A 17,273-nucleotide genomic window follows, 5' to 3' on the forward strand; every position below is an offset into this window, starting at 1 on the left:
TGTTCCCTCTACGGCTCAGTTTGCTGACATTTTCACCAAGGCACTGCCTACTAAGCCGTTTCAAGATATCTGTTTCAGTCTCAACGTCGTCGAGCCTGCCGTTGATACTGCGGGGGGATGTTAGAGTAGTCATTATGGTATACGACTTCTAGTCCAAGTCAGTTTTGTACCCCTACCCCAAGTCAGTTTGTACCCTCTTATATACTCTTGTATGCCGCACCAAATCATCAATAAGCAACAGTTTTATTCAGCTTTCATATAGTATCAATAATCGATGCCTTGATCGCCACCTATTATAACTATTAGAAGGATTCTTATACTTCTAGATGTTTTTCAGTGGTACAAGACTACAAATATCTTCATATTGGACAACACTCTGCATCAACTATTGAGATCATCGGGCATTTTCTGCAAACCTCCAGAGTGAGACATATGTTGGTCTTTTGACGTAACCCTAATGTATATTGCAAGATTCACGAAATGTGCAACTCAAATGTACAGTTTTGTTATTTTAGTTTGGATCTTAATCTTGATTAGAAAATTCATTAAAAATTCCCGCAGCAACACGCGGGGCGTTATCTAGTATTGTTATGTTACTAGGGCGCGCGACGCGATTTACAAACCGGTAACTAAAACAAAAAAAGAGTAAACCACGGGCCGCCCATTCTATCCCTAACCTCCAGTCCCGAGCGTCACCACCCTGATGCCCCATCCACCGGCGCCGCTTCCTCCGGCGCCGCCCTCGACCCAGTCACCGGCGCCGCCCCCGACCAGACACCGGGGCCGCTCCCGACCAGCCACCGGCGCCGTCCCCGCCCAGCCAACGGCGCCGCTCCCAGACTCATCCTCACGGCCCCCGTCGACCTCCTGGTAACCGTGTCAAGCCAATAGCGGCGGAATATTGCGGCTGGGCGTCCGCCCTTGAACTGCCGCGCGCCTCTGCCTCGAACGGTCGGACTCGCTGTCCCCGAGCTGGCCCCCACCCCGGCCCCTAGTAGGCCTCCGCGCAACTTCCCTCGAACATGTGCACGGTGCTGCTCTCCTCTGATTTCTCTCTTGCATGATGTTGCTGCTTCCTCTGCTGATGCTGCGTGATGTTGTGGTGATGTTGAGGTTTTGATTCAGAGAAACTGAACAAAAAGGAGAAGAAAGCCATGATTTTTATTGTTGTGGTTTTGTTTTATTGCCCTCAATGTGTTTGTTGGAATGCCTACAACAAACGTTCATATTTTTTTTTCATGTTTCTCTTTTGTTCTGCTGTACTACTCTATCCATGATCTTTGTACGTGTGGATGTCCAGTATGCACACTTCCCTACTATGTGAAGTACAAAATATGTGTGTGTGTGTGTGTGGGGGGGGGGGGGGGGGGGGGATTCATCATGAATGTTCAAATAAAAATAGTTGTCTCCTAATTGTACATGTTGGCTTGTCCTCTGTATAGAAGTTTGAATCGTACACTTGTCAGTTTGTGTGTGTGTTGTTAAAATTCTCTGTTAGGTTTGACCAAGATACAACAGTTTGGCGCATACATCGTTTGCATGCCTATCTCTCCCATTTTGCACAGTTTTCCTAAGTGACCTTAAGTTCAGTCGCATCTGTAGGTGTGGGTGCAGAAAAAACATTTGCATCAGTTCAAAATGAAACACAAAAACAGTATGATGCGTAGTTTGATGTGTGTGTTAAAAACAAAACAGTACGGTTTTGCATTATATTTTGTTCACTAAACAAAAAAAGTTCTATCAGTTCAGCAAAGAAAAACCCTCTCCTCCTGTCAATCCCACTTCAACGGCCGCGTAATTCCATTTCCCCTTCTTTCTCTCTAGCCATTACCTCGGCCGCCGGCCACCACGCTCCTGCACCTTGCTGCTTGTTCTCTGTTGGTGGTGCACGCCACTGGCGATAGATGGTAGCTACTCTTGATGCACATTTTTTCACTACTGGCTGTGCGTACGCATTGGTGTGCTGTAGAGTGATGTGAAACACTCAGTTCAATTTCACATTAACTAACTCGTCACACACTCAGTTCAATTTCTTCAGTGGCAAAAAAGTGGAACCTGCAGGAGAAGCCACGGGGGGCGAGGACGTCCAACTCGGCGAGATTAACGTCATAGTCGACCCCATGTTCGCTGGCAAGACCACCGTGGTTCTCCGCCGGCACCGGTAGGTACTTCACCCTGGTGCCGTCTCTTGCTTACTGATTCATTTCGCCCCTGTTCCTGTCAGTCGGTCAGGGAGTAAGAGGAAAAATGAACACTGAGAAGAGTAGGTATTAAGCCAAGTATATAAAACTAATGTGCTTCAAAGTGTTTGCTTAAATGCATAAACAAAGATTTATTTTAGTTCAGTTCATCATGAGCAGTAGTCCAAGGCCTCAGCTCCTCTTTCCTCTGTAGTGACGATCGCATCAGCTTCACCCTCTCCTTTCTGCTGTAGTCCATGGCTGGAGCTTGCTGGCGATGGCGGATGTGGAGCTTCACCACCATTCGCAGCTCCAAACCGTGATCCAGTTCTTCGTGAGGCTCTCGAGCTTGTATTTTTTTCCAGTTCATCTAATGTAAGCTATTCAGTACCTCTAATTCCCAATCATAAGTACGATTCCCTTTATGTTTTCCATTTTCTTCCTATAACACAAAACATGCACTGTAGGATGAAATGAGAGGATATACTAAAAGAAAATGTGTGGTGGCGCTGTCCATGTTTTCAATTTAAACCACTAGCTTTTTTATACACAAAAAAATCTGCAAATATGTTTGCTAATGTGTGTTTCTAATTGAACCATGCAAGTTTCATTTGATGGCATTCGGCAAAATTGCTACTGTGTTTTTCTAATTGAAATTGCTACTGGATAGATGTGCCTTCTTCGGCATCACTGTGATAGCCACCATTGTGCTTATTGATGTGATGTTTTGAACTTTTTTAGTGCTGTAAAATTTGTTTACTTCTAGTTGCTGCTTGATGCCACGGCTGAAATGTGCAAGTTCAATCATTGTCATAGAGCGAGTTCGGAAGTTTGATTTAGTTAAAAAGTAGGAAAAGAAAAATCTCAGTGCTAGTGTGGAGAACCTGCAGGTTCTAATAATGTTGTATGCCAGGTTAGGGACAGTCATCCGGGTGCATGGGAGCAACTGCTGATGGAGGACGAGTCAAAGTGTTGTGACTGGCTGCTATAGATCCTCTGATGGTAATGCCCCTCTACATTTGAATTGACAAAAAAGTTGCAGAATTTCAGTTCCTTTGTACTTATGAGATCTTCAGTCCACGACGAAAAATTGCAGAGTTCTACTTCGTCAAGATAGGAGTGAGATTTCGATGGGACACGACCAGATTATGATGTTGGACTAGCAAATTTAGTAGATGATGATGTTGTACATCAATTCAGACCCGAGAGACTGTAAGCTAAAAGAAAAAATATACAGGAGTTCAAAGTCGAGAAATAGGGGGATGTTTGTTCGTATGTCTAAAAATAATTGAGTTTATATAGGAGTTCAAATGGATAAAAAATAAATAGTTATATGTTTGAAGTTCATCGACCAAAATTCTAAAAGTTCAAATTGAGAAACGTGGTAAGTTCGAACGAAAAATAAATGAGCCCTTGGACAATTTCACTGAGAAGAAGGTAAGGAGTTTATGTATAACTGTAGCTAGTGCCCCATCGAATCAACATTGCAATGTAGTCCCTCCGTCCCAAAATAAGTGACTCAACTTTGTACTAGTACAAAGTTGAGTCACTTATTTTGGGACGGAGGGAGTAGTAAAATAGTTTGTTTACATCTCTCTAGCTGTATGAGAATGAATGTTTTGTTATTATATCTGTTTCATTGCTTGTCTAAATAAGTTGAAGAAAAATCTGTAAGTTTGGTGCGTGTGCTGCTACAAATCTAAACTTGTTGTCCAATAATTCTAGTACTGATGAGCATCGAGTTGATTGAAATCATGTACTCCTAGTTGGTTTCTGAGACACTTACTGGTAGCTATACATGACTTTTGTGTATGACAAATGGTGCGAGGAAATTCTGAATACATGGCACGACCGCTCTTGGACAGTAAACATTTATATCTTATTTATTTGTGCAGCCAGTCTGTGCTTCTTCAGTTGTAAAATTCCCAGAGCGTCAGTGCAACTACATATCAGGGTATGCTATGTTGATTCTATAATTTTCCGTATGCTTGTATGTACAAAAATATGGTATATTTACTGCTTCATTTTCTTGTGGTGTGAATGTTGTTGATGTACATAATTTGTGCTGACTAGCAGCCTCCCCCACTGCACCGCCGCCCCGATCACCAGCCTCCCCGGGCATGGTACGCAACCCACTCCTTGTGCCACACCGTCCTCCATGCCCTGCCCCGCGCCACCAGCCGCCGCCTCCCTCCCGCGCAACTTCTCCCAAGGCTTGCGCTCAGCGGCCGCGGGGGGAGCATCGGGGTCGAGGATCTTCATCTCGGCAGTACAACTGCATGCCTCGTCGACGTTCATGAAAAGTGTTGCTGTTGTACACTCAACACAGGTGCACGCAGCAATAAGGGAGAAGTTGTTGTTGTACACTCAACACAGGTGAACGCAGCAATAAGGGAGAAGCGCACATGAAGCAGGTGAGGAGGTGTGTGTGCGAGAGATGATACTCAACTTGTACTGCTGCTGTACTCGCGTGTGAATGATTCTTTTTTTTCCTGCTCATTCTTGTACTGCTTGCCATAAAAAAACCTGACGACAGAATACTTGATATTTGTGTATTCTATCATCAGTTCATGGAGGAAATTCTTTTTTCTTCAGTTTGTATTCTAGCGTGAGTTCTGTGTGTATTTTTGTTCTCTTTTCTTCAGTCCACAAGAAGAAGAAAATGTCAGTTCATGAATAGAGAATGTTTGTATTAAACTTAATATTAGTTCGATGTATATTCTAACATCAGTCCATGAAAAAGGCACAGAAAAGTTGGTGTGTGTCAAGATATATATCGTTAGTTCAAGTTTTAAAATTCTGTAAGTTTAGATATATCACCTAAATAAGTAATGATTTGTAGCGAGTTTCTTCAGTGTCAATTCTGATTCAAGTGCCCTGTTCTTCCTAGCCCACTTGGTGCTTGTGTTAATTATTATGGACATGTGCAGTACAAACATTTTTAAATGGTGCAGTACACGTATTTAAACTTTTATATATTTACAAAACAGAAATTATCATTCCCAAAAACCTACAAAAAGAGCGTCAATTTATATTGATATTTGTTCTAGTCCTTATATTACAACAGTGCAATGACAAAAAAAAAATCATCAGTTCAACAGCATGGACATGCTAATGCTGTAGTGATCTCGTGCGCGGCCACAAGTTCTAAAATGAAGACAAAAGAAAAATGGAAGCGAAAAAATAAGAAAAATATAAATATAAATAAAGGTCACTTCTATAAGTTCAAGTGCTCATCAAACACAATTAAAAAATTGTGAGTTCGTATATGGAAAGGTCATGTATTACTAGCATATAAGTTAAAAAAATAAAACATAGTCAGTTCGTTCTAGGGAATCCAAAGAAAATTTGAAGAGAAAAAACATAAAATATTTATTACAAACAAAATTCAGTCAATTTGCCTACATAAAACTGTGCAAGTTCGGGTGATGATGTCAGCATCAGTTCGGACGAGAAAACAAAATTATCATTAAAACCCCAAAAGTTCGCTTCTATAAGTTCAAGTGCTCATCCGACACGGTTTAAAAAACCTGGTTGAAGAAGTCCGGAGTACACACACCAGTCACCCAAGGCCGCGCCCCGCTGCACCATGCATGTGCTCACCCGTACCGCCGTGCACCCCCAAGATAGCAAGGGGGAGCCTGGTAATTCAGGGTGAACTCCGTCGCGAGCAGCAGCCATGGCTGCAGACCAGGTGATGCCTGGTGGCTCTCTACCTGATAAAAAAACTCGCGCTGATTATACAACATGAATTCACTAGTACCAAGTGGCTAGTGCTATGAATCATAGCTCAGGCAACAAGGGATCGATCCGTAGTTTGCCCAATTTTTTGCATCTCTGATTTTTTTTTTTGCCATGCTCGTGTTTGAGCAGTTTGTGAGTGGTAAAAAAACAGTAGATAATGAGGATCATTTGGCCCCTAGAAGAAAATTGTTGAAAATTACCGTGGTAACAATTTTGACCCCAAAAAAAAAGATGTTGAAAACATATCCACCATTATTTTTTTGGATAAATAGTGTGCTAATATACGTACGCACACCTGATAACTTACACACAAATCTCGTGGTAACTTTGACTTGAGGAAAAAGTTGCTGAGCATAACTCGTTAACTTTTTTTTAATGAATAACCTTGCTAACTTATGTGTATATCATGGTAATTTATGTCTCACAGACTTGATAAATTATGTACAAACATTAATAACTTTGAACGATTTTAACCCCAGAAAAAGAGTTTTTGAAAACATATCCACTGTCTTTTTTGGATAAATAGTGTGGTAACATACGTACCGCACACCTGATAACTTACACAGAAATCCCGTGGTAACACTAACTCGGGGAAAGAGTTGCTGAAAAGCATAACCTCGCTAACTTTTCTTTTTGCGGGTAATAACCTCTCTAACTTATGCGTATACCATGGTAAGTTATGCTTCAGAGACTTGATAAATTATGTATAAGCATCGATAACTTTGACCCAATGAAGTGGTGTTAAAAACATGCCTCCGATAATTTTTGTAAATAATATGGTAATATAAACACCGCATACCCGATAACGGGCCCCCCGATAACTTACATACAAACATCTTGGTAACTTTTTTATCCGAGGAAAAAAAGTTATTGAAATACATGCCCTCGCTAACTTACGTGTAAATAGTATGGTAATATATGTACCGCATACCCAATAACTTGCATACAAACACCCCGATAACTTTTACGAATGATGTAAATAATTGTTGAAAAACATAATCACCTGATAACATATGTGAAAATAGCACGATAATTTACAAACCGTATGCCCGATAAGTTACATACAAAAATCACGGTAACTTCAACCAAGAAGGTAAAAAATTGTTGAAAAACACATCCCCTAATAACTTCTATGATATATCTATCTGGCACACCAGATCGTTTTGACAAAACTGCCGAACGACCTGCCTGCCCTTCGATCCCGATTGCTAGATCCACACGAAGTTCGCGACCCTCCTCCATCCCCGCTCGATTCATGGGGGAAACCCATCCGCGCTCTTTCTTCGTCTTCTCTTTCGACTTACTCCCCAACCCCAAACAAGCAGCTATCGCCTACGCCGGCGACCTCACCGTCTTGCGCCGTCCTCCGCCGCTGCCCCTAGCATCTCCACATCCCCTTCCCTCACCCTATCACCCTATCTGAGGCCCCAAATCAAGCAGCCAGGTCAAACGGCGGTTAGATACACCACGGCCTCCGCGTTATGTCCGGATCCGCGCCCTCGTGACACGACGGAGGTGCTCGAGGGTGGCCGCGGCCACATGCACCGAGAAGGGTTCGAGACGACGGAAGGTTGAGGATGGAAGTGCTCGAGGGCTCGCGAGCGACCGTGCGTGAATCATCGTGACACAGTCTGGACGCGGTTGTTCAAGTACAATGATACCCAGATGGAAAAGTTGAGCATTGTTGCTGGAATGGCACCATTGTGCCCAAGTCTGGACGCGGCTCAAACAAATTCAGCGCTCCAAATGCAGGTGTTCAAGATGCCATTGGATACCAAACAAACAAAGTTATTTGAAAAACATACCCCTGTTAATTAACTTATGTAAAAATAACATGGTAATATACGGATAACATGGACAATAACTTACATACAAACACCTAGTTAAATTTAACCAAGGGGTGGAAAGTTGTTGAAAAACATATCCCCGGTAACTTGTATGAAAATAGCACGCTAAAATATGAACCATATACCTGATAACTTACGTACAGACGCCACGATAAGTTTGACCAAGGGAGAAAAGTTGTTGAAAAGCATACCCTTGAGAATTTCTATGTAAATTGTATGATAATAAACCAAATCCATACCTGATAACTTAAGTACAACCACTGCGGTAACATTTTTTACTGGGGGAGAAAAGGGGGGGGGGGGGGGTTGTTGAAAAATATACCGCGATAACTTCTATCTAAATAGCATGGCAATATACGAAGCGCATACCTAATAACTTAAGTACAAACACCACGGAAATATTTGACCAAGGAAAAAGGTTATTCAGAAACATACCCCGGTAACTTCTATGTAATTAGCATGATAAGAGATGAACCCCATACATGATAATTTACGTGCAGACATTGTGGTGTTTTGCATCTAAAAAGGAGGGAAGGGACGCCCCGGTTTGTGAACTATGTGAACCGATGTGAAACATGTAGAAAAAATATGGAACTAGGGTGCATAGTCCTAATACCCGAACAAGTGAGGCTGCCGTTTTGAATTTTAAGTTACTGTCTTTTTAATCTCGTCTTAACAAGATACAATTAGTGTGTAAATTGTTTGTAATCAGTAAAGCCAACTAGCCCAACTGGATGTTGTTGCTAAATTTATTATGTGGGTTGTGTGTTCGATCCCCCAACAATGCCTTGGGGGTCGCCGTCCGTTTCTTTTACCAATTTTCTTGGGGGGGGGGGGGGGGGGGGGGGGGGGGATAATCGGGAGGAGCTAGCCCAGAAAATCGGGAACGCAGACTGTTCGGGGCGACGTGAGATCACGGGGTGGTACTTTTGCAATCTGGCACACGGTTGACATATATCGCCGTTTCTTTTGTATGTATGTATGTGTACATATACATACATATATATATATATACATACATACATATATATATATATATCTATATCTATTCCTAATGGACGAGTTGGTTGAATAGTCCCCCACTTTCGTCTGGGTTTTTTTCGACAGGTTTTTTTCCGTCCGGTTTTATTTTCTCCCACCTCCCCCCACCCCGTACCACTGGTTTTAATCTACGTATCGACAAAAAACCAGATCGACGCTCCTGTACGGAACGAGGACCCGATCCGCTCCTCGTTTCCCACGTCCGTCCTGGATCACGAGAACGCCGCCGCCGCTGCTGCCTCACATACGTCGCCCGTGGTGGATCACGAACAACACCGTCGCGGATCAGCAGGCCGCCGCCGCCGCCTCAGGTACCCACACACCACGATCCCGTCGCGGGTCAGCAAGACACCGCCGCCGCTGCCAACTCGGGTACCCACACACCACGAATCTCGTCGCGGATCAGCAAGACACCGCCGCCGCCGCCTCGGGCAGCCACACGCCAATCTCCGACGACGACGCCTACGGTGGCAAGCAGTGCAGGGCGTCTTCACTGATCAGTTTTCAACCTTGCTTTCTTAAAGGTACGTACGCCCATGATCTCTTAAAGATCACGCAACGCTACAGAAGACAATTGTCACCAGATGGAGCCATATGCAACAGAGCCATATACGATGGAGCCATATACAATGGACCCATACGAATAAATGTTCCCCATGTTCCCAGTTCGAACACCAAAAATACATCCCAAGACAATAAATGTTTATCAGATGTATACAATGTAGTCATTTCTTCCCCATGTTCCCAGTTGGAACACCAAAAATACATGGCAAGCCAATTGTTCAGTATACATACCACATCAATACTAATGCTGTTGAAAAATGATAGGTACGAATGGGAAATGCAAATAGCAAGGCGCCGGAAGAGAAAAAGGTGTCAGATGTGCCTGTACCCCCTCTTGCTGACCTACATTCACAAGGGAGCCAAGGTACGTTAGAGTAACATAAATGAGTCAGATGTCAAGGGTGCCCAACAATCATTGTATCTCGCTAATGTGTTCCAGGCCATAATGTTGACGGAAATGTTGATGAATACAACCCGGCAATCATTCCCGTAGCTGACAATGTTGACAATTATCAAATGACTCCAGGTATTGGAGTGTGTAAATACCCCTATCTGTTGTATCATATGGTTTTAACATGATCAATCGTGCCTAACAGACTTGGAAGCACACAAGGAAACAGATGGAACTGGCATGACACGGTTAGAGCAGGACGAGCTTGCAAACCTAAACAAACACCCTCTTTCTGAGATAACAATTGTTGATCAGCCTGGACATGCAAGTTTACGTACGTGGGTTCCATATTTAAACACACTATCTACCCTATTCGGTTAGCAGGAAACTGCCTCATTCTGTACTGGTTTTGTTATGTAGACAACCCATCAATCTCCTTCTGTAGCCCTGATGTTGCTTCGTTCCCTGGTCCGAGTACTCTCACAGATATTTGTGCCTGCGGCCTTGCAGGAAGTTCATTTGGTATGATCCGACACGTGCATCATGGACAGTGATCAAACGTCTCTATGAATGTACATGTTGACTAATTCTCATCTAGATTCGTTGTTTATACATCGTGCAGACAATAATGTGCCTTCGTTCCCGGATAGGAGTACTCTTGCATCACTTTATGCCACAGGTCACACAGAAGGCTCAAGTGGTGTGAGCCGATATGCCTTTCATATGGCCAGATTTGTGCTTAAAGGGATGCATGTTCATGTATTAGCCTAACCGACATATTTTCTTTTGTTCCTGCAGCCAGAGAATCTGCCCACAATGGTGTGTGTCTTAATGCCCTTGGTTGTGGTGGTTCAGAGCTTGTGACATCGTCTACCCCAACATGTGATGTATACCCAACTCATTCCCAGACAACATATTCCCAGACAACATGTGCTGTTGTGAATGACCAAGTGAGTTATAGCATAACAGACGACAAAAGGGAGCAGAGAAACGCAGGACGGCGAGCAACTTATCGAAAGAAAAAGGATGAACAGGTCAAGCTCCAAAATGAAAAGCAGACTGTTTCCCGACCCCCTCTTGGTGATATCACTAATATTGATCAGCCTTCCGGTTCAATGCCAGGTACGGGTGTTTAAAGTTATGAGCTTACGGCGGTGACAAACCAAATTTGGGAATCAAATATTAGAATACGCACTTTTAGCTTTGACTTACAATAATTGATTCAATATGAAGTTAAAAACTGGAGTTTGATATATGAACGGTCAAGAAATGTCATATATCGGAACGCTTAGAAAAAACATCTGCGGTGTTAGAAAGACGTAAATGGATTTAAAAAATTAAATTAGATTTACCGGCACTCAAAGACAGAAAGTAGCTTTTCTAAAAAAATAACAGAAATTTGCAAGAAGGTGAATAATATGATAGATGGTTCTTGATTTGTCGGAAAAAGAAACAAATGTGGAGTATGAAACATTAACTATCACAACGTCAGTAGCAAACGTTGATATGAAATAGATGTATAGTGCCCAAGATGGGTATATTATCAATTGGGCCAAGTTCTCCATTGGCACTGCATGTATATATTTTTTTTCTCTCGTTGCAATGGCAAAATAGAAGGATTTATGTAAGCGGACTTGCCAATGTTCAGAATACATATGGTTCTAAACTTCTTCAGATTAGCATAAAGAGCAATCAATCATAGTTTGCTAAACAGAAGAATATACTGACACTAATAACTGAATTCTGAAAGAGCATTTTACTTCTACATGCGAGAACAAGTATTAGACGAATTTGATGTTACCTCAGCAGTGAGCTACACATTAGTGTATTTCTTGCCAATAACAGAGGTCCAGCACTGAATGACACGGTTGTGTATTTGTTGCCAAAAGTTCCTTTAAAAAACCTGCAAGTAAATGCCACTCAAAATTAGATGATCATTACAAAATACCGCAGGATTTCACATCAACTCACTGTAGTACAAAATACATGCTGGCTAGACAAGAAATATTAGGGCATTTACTAACGAAGTATATAGAACAAAAAATGGCTGAAGAAAACAATAGACGGATTGGCTTGGTTCGGGATCTTCATGATTGTTTTGCATTGATGAGATGATTATGTTTTAACTTAATATGATAGATGGTTCTCGATTTGTCTGAAAAAGAAACAAATGTGGAGTATGAAACATTAACTATCACAACGTCAGTAGCAAACGTTGATATGAAATAGATGTATGCCCAAGATGGGTATATTATCAATTGGGCCAAGTTCTCCATTGGCACTGCATGTATATTTTTTTCTCTCTCGTTGCAATGGCAAAATAGAAGAATTTATGTAAGCGGACTTGCCAATGTTCAGAATACATATGGTTCTAAACTTCTTCAGATTAGCATAAAGAGCAACCAATCATAGTTTGCTAAACAGAAGAATATACTGACACTAATAACTGTATTCTGAAAGAGCATTTTACTTCTACATGCGAGAACAAGTATTAGACGAATTTGATGTTACCTCAGCAGTGAGCTACACATTAGTGTATTTCTTGCCAACAACAGAGGTCCAGCACTGAATGACACGGTTGTGTATTTCTTGCCAAAAGTTCCTTTAACAAACCTGCAAGTAAATGCCACTCAAAATTAGATGATCATTACAAAATACCGCAGGATTTCACATCAACTCACTGTAGTACGAAATACATGCTGGCTAGACAAGAAATATTAGGGCATTTACAAACGAAGTATATGGAACAAAAAATGGCTGAAGAAAACAGTAGACGTGTTGGCTTAGTTCGGGATCTTCATGATTGTTGAGCATTGATGAGATGATTATGTTTTAACTTTATTGTTGAACCAGCCAACCCATCAAACCGGAACTATACATCCTGACCCCCTCTTGGTGATATCACTAATATTGATCAGCCTTCCGGTTCGATGCCAGGTACGGGTGTTTAAAGTTTTAACATAACAATGAGAATATAGATTCATTTATTGTACCCATCGAGCTTGAACTATACATCCTTGTCACATGATGATGCTCCAGAAGATGGGTCCGCATCAGCCATTGCTGAATTCAATCATGAAAAAGAGTTGGCTAGGAGGCAACATGCGAGAGACCGCAGTAGTAATATGGCAGACGAACGAAGGGATCGGAGAAACGCACAGAGACGGGCATCTTATCGGAAGGAAAAGGAAGAGGGTACGATCAACCTCCAAAACAATAATCAAGTGCAGCATGAGCGACGAAAGGAACAACGAAACAGCAGGACCCCTGATGAGCAGGGGGAGTCAAGTGCGAAGAGAAAGGCAGACTATGCTTGAAGGAAAAACACCCCGTGTGCTGAATCGATCGCAATGCCACGTCCAGATCTAACTAGCGCATTGTCCAACTCTCCCTCTTTCAACACTCACACCAATTGTCCGACTCTCACACTTCCAACCATCACGCAACAATCCAGCAATGAACAGATAGATCATGCTACAACTGTCAAGTCGGCCCCCACATACATTCGCAACACTGAAACCGATGGTAGTTATCCCATCAAAGATCATCTTTCATTTTGTAATCATTCATCGGTTATTTATACCAAATTCGATAATGTTGTAGGTGCATACCTAAGCAGAACCTTAGGTGATGGTGCTGTAGATGGCGACCTCATTGAAATCAATGAGCACCTACAAAGTGCCGACCAGCAAACCAGTGATCCAGTAACAATTGCGGATAATGGAGTTGACGAGCAGAGTCATGAGTCCAGAGCTCGGCGTAGGACAAGAGAGCGAGCTTGCAAGGGAAGTATGGCGGCGATGAAGCGTCAGGAGAAAATTGGCAAGCGAAAAACATGTACGCAGGTGCCACATGGTGAGAGGAATGCTCTGCTAGATCGTCGTAATGAAAGGTTTGCAGGTAGGGTGAATACCCCAACCGTCAGGTCCATCTCCATACCGAAAATGAGCTCAACAGGACAACCTACCGTAGTTGAAGCCCACAGTGCCTCAACATCATCTAGCACGCCGGAGTACACGATCAGAAGTGAAGGTAACACCCCCATCCTTACTCTCCTTGCGTCCTTTGAGACTGAACCCTCATTTGTGTTGTTTGGCACCTGGGCAGACGACATGGACGCTTACCTCAATGGTCTCATGAATGATGATGTCAATCCTGACGACCTCTTTGACGATGAATATTACCTGTTTGCTGGTGAAGGTATGTACAACCGCTTGAGCGTGATTTCTAAAAACCGCTTGAACGTATGAATATTACCCTGTATTTCTAAAAACTTTGCTACCATGCTGGTTTGTTGCTAAACTCGTAAAGGTTTTCAAAATTAAAACTGTGGTTCCTAAACCCTGTTATGCTTTTGTTTGCAGCACAATATGGAGATGCACAGTTACCACCTACCAGTAAAAGTAGTTCCTGTTTTAATTTTGAGTGAACTGTTTGTTTTGGCCACGAGATACTTTTAAGTTTAAGGCATTAATTAGTTTTTCTTGAATAACTTGTGGGTGCATGCAGAAAACACATACTTCAGCATTTAATTGAAAAGGCTACTATTCTTAAATAGTAGTCTCTGTTGTTTCTCTTAAATAGAGAGCTCATAGAATGAATAAACAGAAGTGTAGATGTGATGAATAGAGTAGATAGAAGTACTGATCTTACAATTCTGTCACGTGAAGTGCATCATCGATTACGTGGCAGAAAACTCCTGTCCAATTGAAGTGCATGGATTTTCTCAAGGTCATCACGTCTGAATGCAAACAAAAATAAGAAGGAATGTCAGGATGTAGTTTGTTAATTGTAAACATAAATAATATGGTAGCAGCCGCTTCTTGTTTTGAAAATTGCAGTGCTCGGTTGACTGTATCAGATTAAGAATGCCCTTTCGACTAATCCAAAATTCGTGGCTGTAATTTCAAATTGCAGTGCTCGGTGACTATAGCCAAGAAGTAAAATTTCATATCGCCTAGCTAGCCTGATGCATAATGAGTCATTTGAAATGCAGATGATGAAGGCAAACAAGTATTCGTCTGTCAGTAAGTAATAATTCTGTTAAGAACAGAACTAAAGGCAAGAAGAGTGCAGGTCAGAAAAAATTCAGATAACTGCAGGATAACGAAGCATGCATCTCTACTACGCCATATGTGCATAAAGTTCGGCAACCATTAAATCCCTAGCCGGAAACTAATGTGTGTCCCTAAACTTACATGTGGTAGTTTACTTCGGCATCGACTGAAACTGGCCTTGATTTCAGGTAACTGAAACTTAGGATGCGCATTGAAACTTAGTATTCCCAATAGACTGCTCAGCTTCGATAGATGAAGGTTCTCCATCATTAGCCTTGTTCTCATCATCATATTTGGCTGATTCTTGCCTTTGATCTTGAACTACAGAAACCTGTAGTGTGGATATACTCAGTACATACTGACTGACAAGGTATCAGGAAAATAAAGGAGTAGAATACCAGAGTTTCAGAGGTAAATATTGACAGTAGCAGATTATATTATATGCTTATGAACAACTAACACTTGTAGGAATAACTAATACTAATTTAGTACTATGGAAAACACCATGGCTCAAAAAAAACAATTACCTAACTCGCAAACAAATAAAACATTCTACTATATATGAAGATCGATCCGACCATAAGGTCTCTGATTATGTTGGATATCCCTGTACTACCTCGATGATATATACTCCCTGTTTATAAGTATTAAAAAATACAGTAGTCAAATGTTTTATACTCCCATTCTGTCCCTCCCCTAAAAACTGAATCACAGGGATGTCATTGCTCTGCTCCAACAGAACAATTATTCCAACAGAAAAACTAATCTAACAGAACTTGTAATCAGGATGTCACATTACATATGAATCAACTTACCATCATTTGTTCAGATGATGCAAAATATTTGTGAGTATAGGCCATGTTACAAGCAGAACAAAGTAAACATGAAGAGCCTCACCAGCACGATTGCGTGCAAGTGCCGGCGGCAGAGACGATTGCAGGGGGGAGCTGGAGCTAGCAATGCCACACTGACGCCTCGTGGGCGACTTGTTGGACATGGAGCAGCAGAAGGCCCGCGTTGACTTTCTGTGCGGCAGCGGCGGCGGCTCACAGGATCCAAAACCGTCTTCCACGCCCATGGCTGTTGTCTCCGCGTCCGCCACGGCAGGCGTCTCCTCATGGCCAGCGCTGCTGCATCATTGGCCAGCTCTGCTTGCTGCTCGTGGACGTTGTGTGCTCCCCTGATGCCGCCGGAATGGAACCACCGCTGCGGCGACGCCAGGATTGCAGGAGCCACCTCCCGGACCGAACCACCGTCGCGTACCAATGGTTGGAGAAGCACGTCGCGGAGGAGAGCGTATCAGATGAGGGCTTCCTTGGTTCAGGGAAGACGGCGGCAGCAGGGATGAGGTCGAGGCGGAGCTCGAACTGGAAGGCAGTGGGCGTCGTAAATCCGAGCTCGGGGTGGGGAAGATGGTGGCGGAGGGTGGGATGGGGCAGGGCCGGCGGTGTGCAAGCGCCAGAGCGTGGGCGGTACTTGGGTGCCGACGACCTCCAGCCGTCCAGCGGCGGCGAGCGGTGGACCACGACGCCCAGGCTGCATAGCAAGCAATCGAGAGGGGGGCAGGTGGCGAGCGGCGGACCTCCAGCGGCGGCGAGCGGCGGACCACTACACCGGCGGGGCACCCTAATTCTTTTGAACGGATCGGGGAAGACAGGAGAGGCGCGAGTGGGAGGAGATGGGAGCGATTCCGTCGATCCACGGCTCCCCAGCAAGCGCGGCTCGAGGATGGCGTAGCTCTCGGCGAGGCGGAGTTCGTGGTCTCCTCGGGGAGGAGGTGGTCCAGCTGTGGGCCGCGGTGGGCGAGGTGGGTCGGCGGTTGTTGAGCTGCGCAGGTGGGCGGCGGTGGTTGCCTCCTTCGCAGCAGCGCAGGAGGGCGGCGGCGGCGTAGTTGGGAGACGCACGTGGTGGGCGGCGCGGTGGGGAGAGGAGGGGGAGAGACTGAGAGGGACATCGGCCAACGCCATCGCGGGGGAGAGGAGGGGGATAGAGTGAGTGGCTGGGAGGGGGAGAGAGTGGGTGGGGAGAGGTGGCCCGTTTAACTCAGGCCGGACCGTGCCGTTGCGGGCCGGCCCATTTGGCCAGGTCTGGCTGTGAGGAGGAGAGGAGTCAGGGGAGGTCCGCATAAGGATTTCTAAAAAAAGGTCCGGATAAGATTGTAGGGTGAAAAAAAATGCAATTGAAAATATATGTGTTAGTCTCACTTTTGTTTTCATTATATTTTATATGTTTCACCTTTGTCCATCAGAGATAAACAGTGATGAACTCGAATGATGTTTTAAATATATCAACTGGCATATGCACTGATGTAACGATGACGGCCCGGACCGAAACACCACGAGAAGAGGTGCTACACATGTTAACGCAAAAGGTGCATTATTTTATATTATTGTTTTTCAGAATATATGAGACATAGATATGGATTTTGGAGATGCACAAAAAAAACCTA

General features: G+C 43.5%; 2 protein-coding genes across 10 annotated transcripts; one reads left to right on the forward strand and one right to left on the reverse strand.

The window, feature by feature from the left end:
- Positions 1 to 634: 634 nt before the first annotated feature.
- Positions 635 to 4,774, forward strand: LOC123182676 (uncharacterized). 7 transcript variants are annotated; one of them, XR_006492276.1, is made up of 6 exons: positions 635 to 1,031; positions 2,025 to 2,161; positions 2,435 to 2,555; positions 3,094 to 3,182; positions 4,076 to 4,134; positions 4,257 to 4,774. XR_006492276.1 is itself a non-coding variant. In XM_044595329.1 (5 exons), the coding sequence occupies exons 1-4, from the start codon at positions 1,023 to 1,025 to the stop codon at positions 3,169 to 3,171; spliced, it is 345 nt and encodes a 114-aa protein (XP_044451264.1). In that variant the 5' UTR covers positions 635 to 1,022; the 3' UTR covers positions 3,172 to 3,182; positions 3,257 to 3,522. The 7 variants fall into 7 exon arrangements, 3 of the variants coding, with proteins under 3 accessions (XP_044451264.1, XP_044451263.1, XP_044451262.1); XR_006492279.1 differs by having other exon boundaries at positions 2,039 to 2,161; XM_044595329.1 differs by lacking the exons at positions 4,076 to 4,134; positions 4,257 to 4,774 and adding an exon at positions 3,257 to 3,522.
- A 4,682-nt stretch (positions 4,775 to 9,456) lies between these two features.
- Positions 9,457 to 16,818, reverse strand: LOC123182677 (uncharacterized). Of its 3 annotated transcripts, none has more exons than XR_006492280.1 (6): positions 15,640 to 16,818; positions 14,966 to 15,155; positions 14,421 to 14,508; positions 12,279 to 12,380; positions 11,569 to 11,670; positions 9,457 to 9,718 (listed from the first exon to the last, which is right to left on the reverse strand). XR_006492280.1 is itself a non-coding variant. In XM_044595331.1 (6 exons), the coding sequence occupies exons 3-6, from the start codon at positions 14,501 to 14,503 to the stop codon at positions 9,595 to 9,597; spliced, it is 411 nt and encodes a 136-aa protein (XP_044451266.1). In that variant the 5' UTR covers positions 14,504 to 14,508; positions 14,966 to 15,155; positions 15,722 to 16,818; the 3' UTR covers positions 9,457 to 9,594. The 3 variants fall into 3 exon arrangements, 2 of the variants coding, with proteins under 2 accessions (XP_044451266.1, XP_044451267.1); XM_044595331.1 differs by having other exon boundaries at positions 15,722 to 16,818; XM_044595332.1 differs by lacking the exons at positions 14,421 to 14,508; positions 14,966 to 15,155; positions 15,640 to 16,818 and adding an exon at positions 13,379 to 14,412.
- Between the last annotated feature and the right edge of the window lie 455 nt (positions 16,819 to 17,273).

This window comes from Triticum aestivum, chromosome 1D, assembly GCF_018294505.1.
Source record: "Triticum aestivum cultivar Chinese Spring chromosome 1D, IWGSC CS RefSeq v2.1, whole genome shotgun sequence".
Taxonomy (NCBI): domain Eukaryota; kingdom Viridiplantae; phylum Streptophyta; class Magnoliopsida; order Poales; family Poaceae; genus Triticum; species Triticum aestivum.

Bases quoted from the DNA above. Each gene is read 5' to 3' on its own strand.
- LOC123182677 (XM_044595331.1), bottom strand. From the start codon at position 14,503: ATGACCTTGAGAAAATCCATGCACTTCAATTGGACAGGAGTTTTCTGC. The intron at 12,381-14,420 runs GTAAGATCAGTA...ATTTACTTGCAG, and splicing joins GCACTTCACGTGACAGAATT to GTTTGTTAAAGGAACTTTTG. The intron at 9,719-11,568 runs GTAACATCAAAT...TTGTGAATGTAG, and splicing joins ATGTGTAGCTCACTGCTGAG to GTCAGCAAGAGGGGGTACAG.
- LOC123182676 (XM_044595327.1), top strand. The intron at 2,162-2,434 runs GTAGGTACTTCA...TTTCTGCTGTAG, and splicing joins GTGGTTCTCCGCCGGCACCG to TCCATGGCTGGAGCTTGCTG. The intron at 2,556-3,093 runs GTAAGCTATTCA...GTTGTATGCCAG, and splicing joins TTTTTTCCAGTTCATCTAAT to GTTAGGGACAGTCATCCGGG.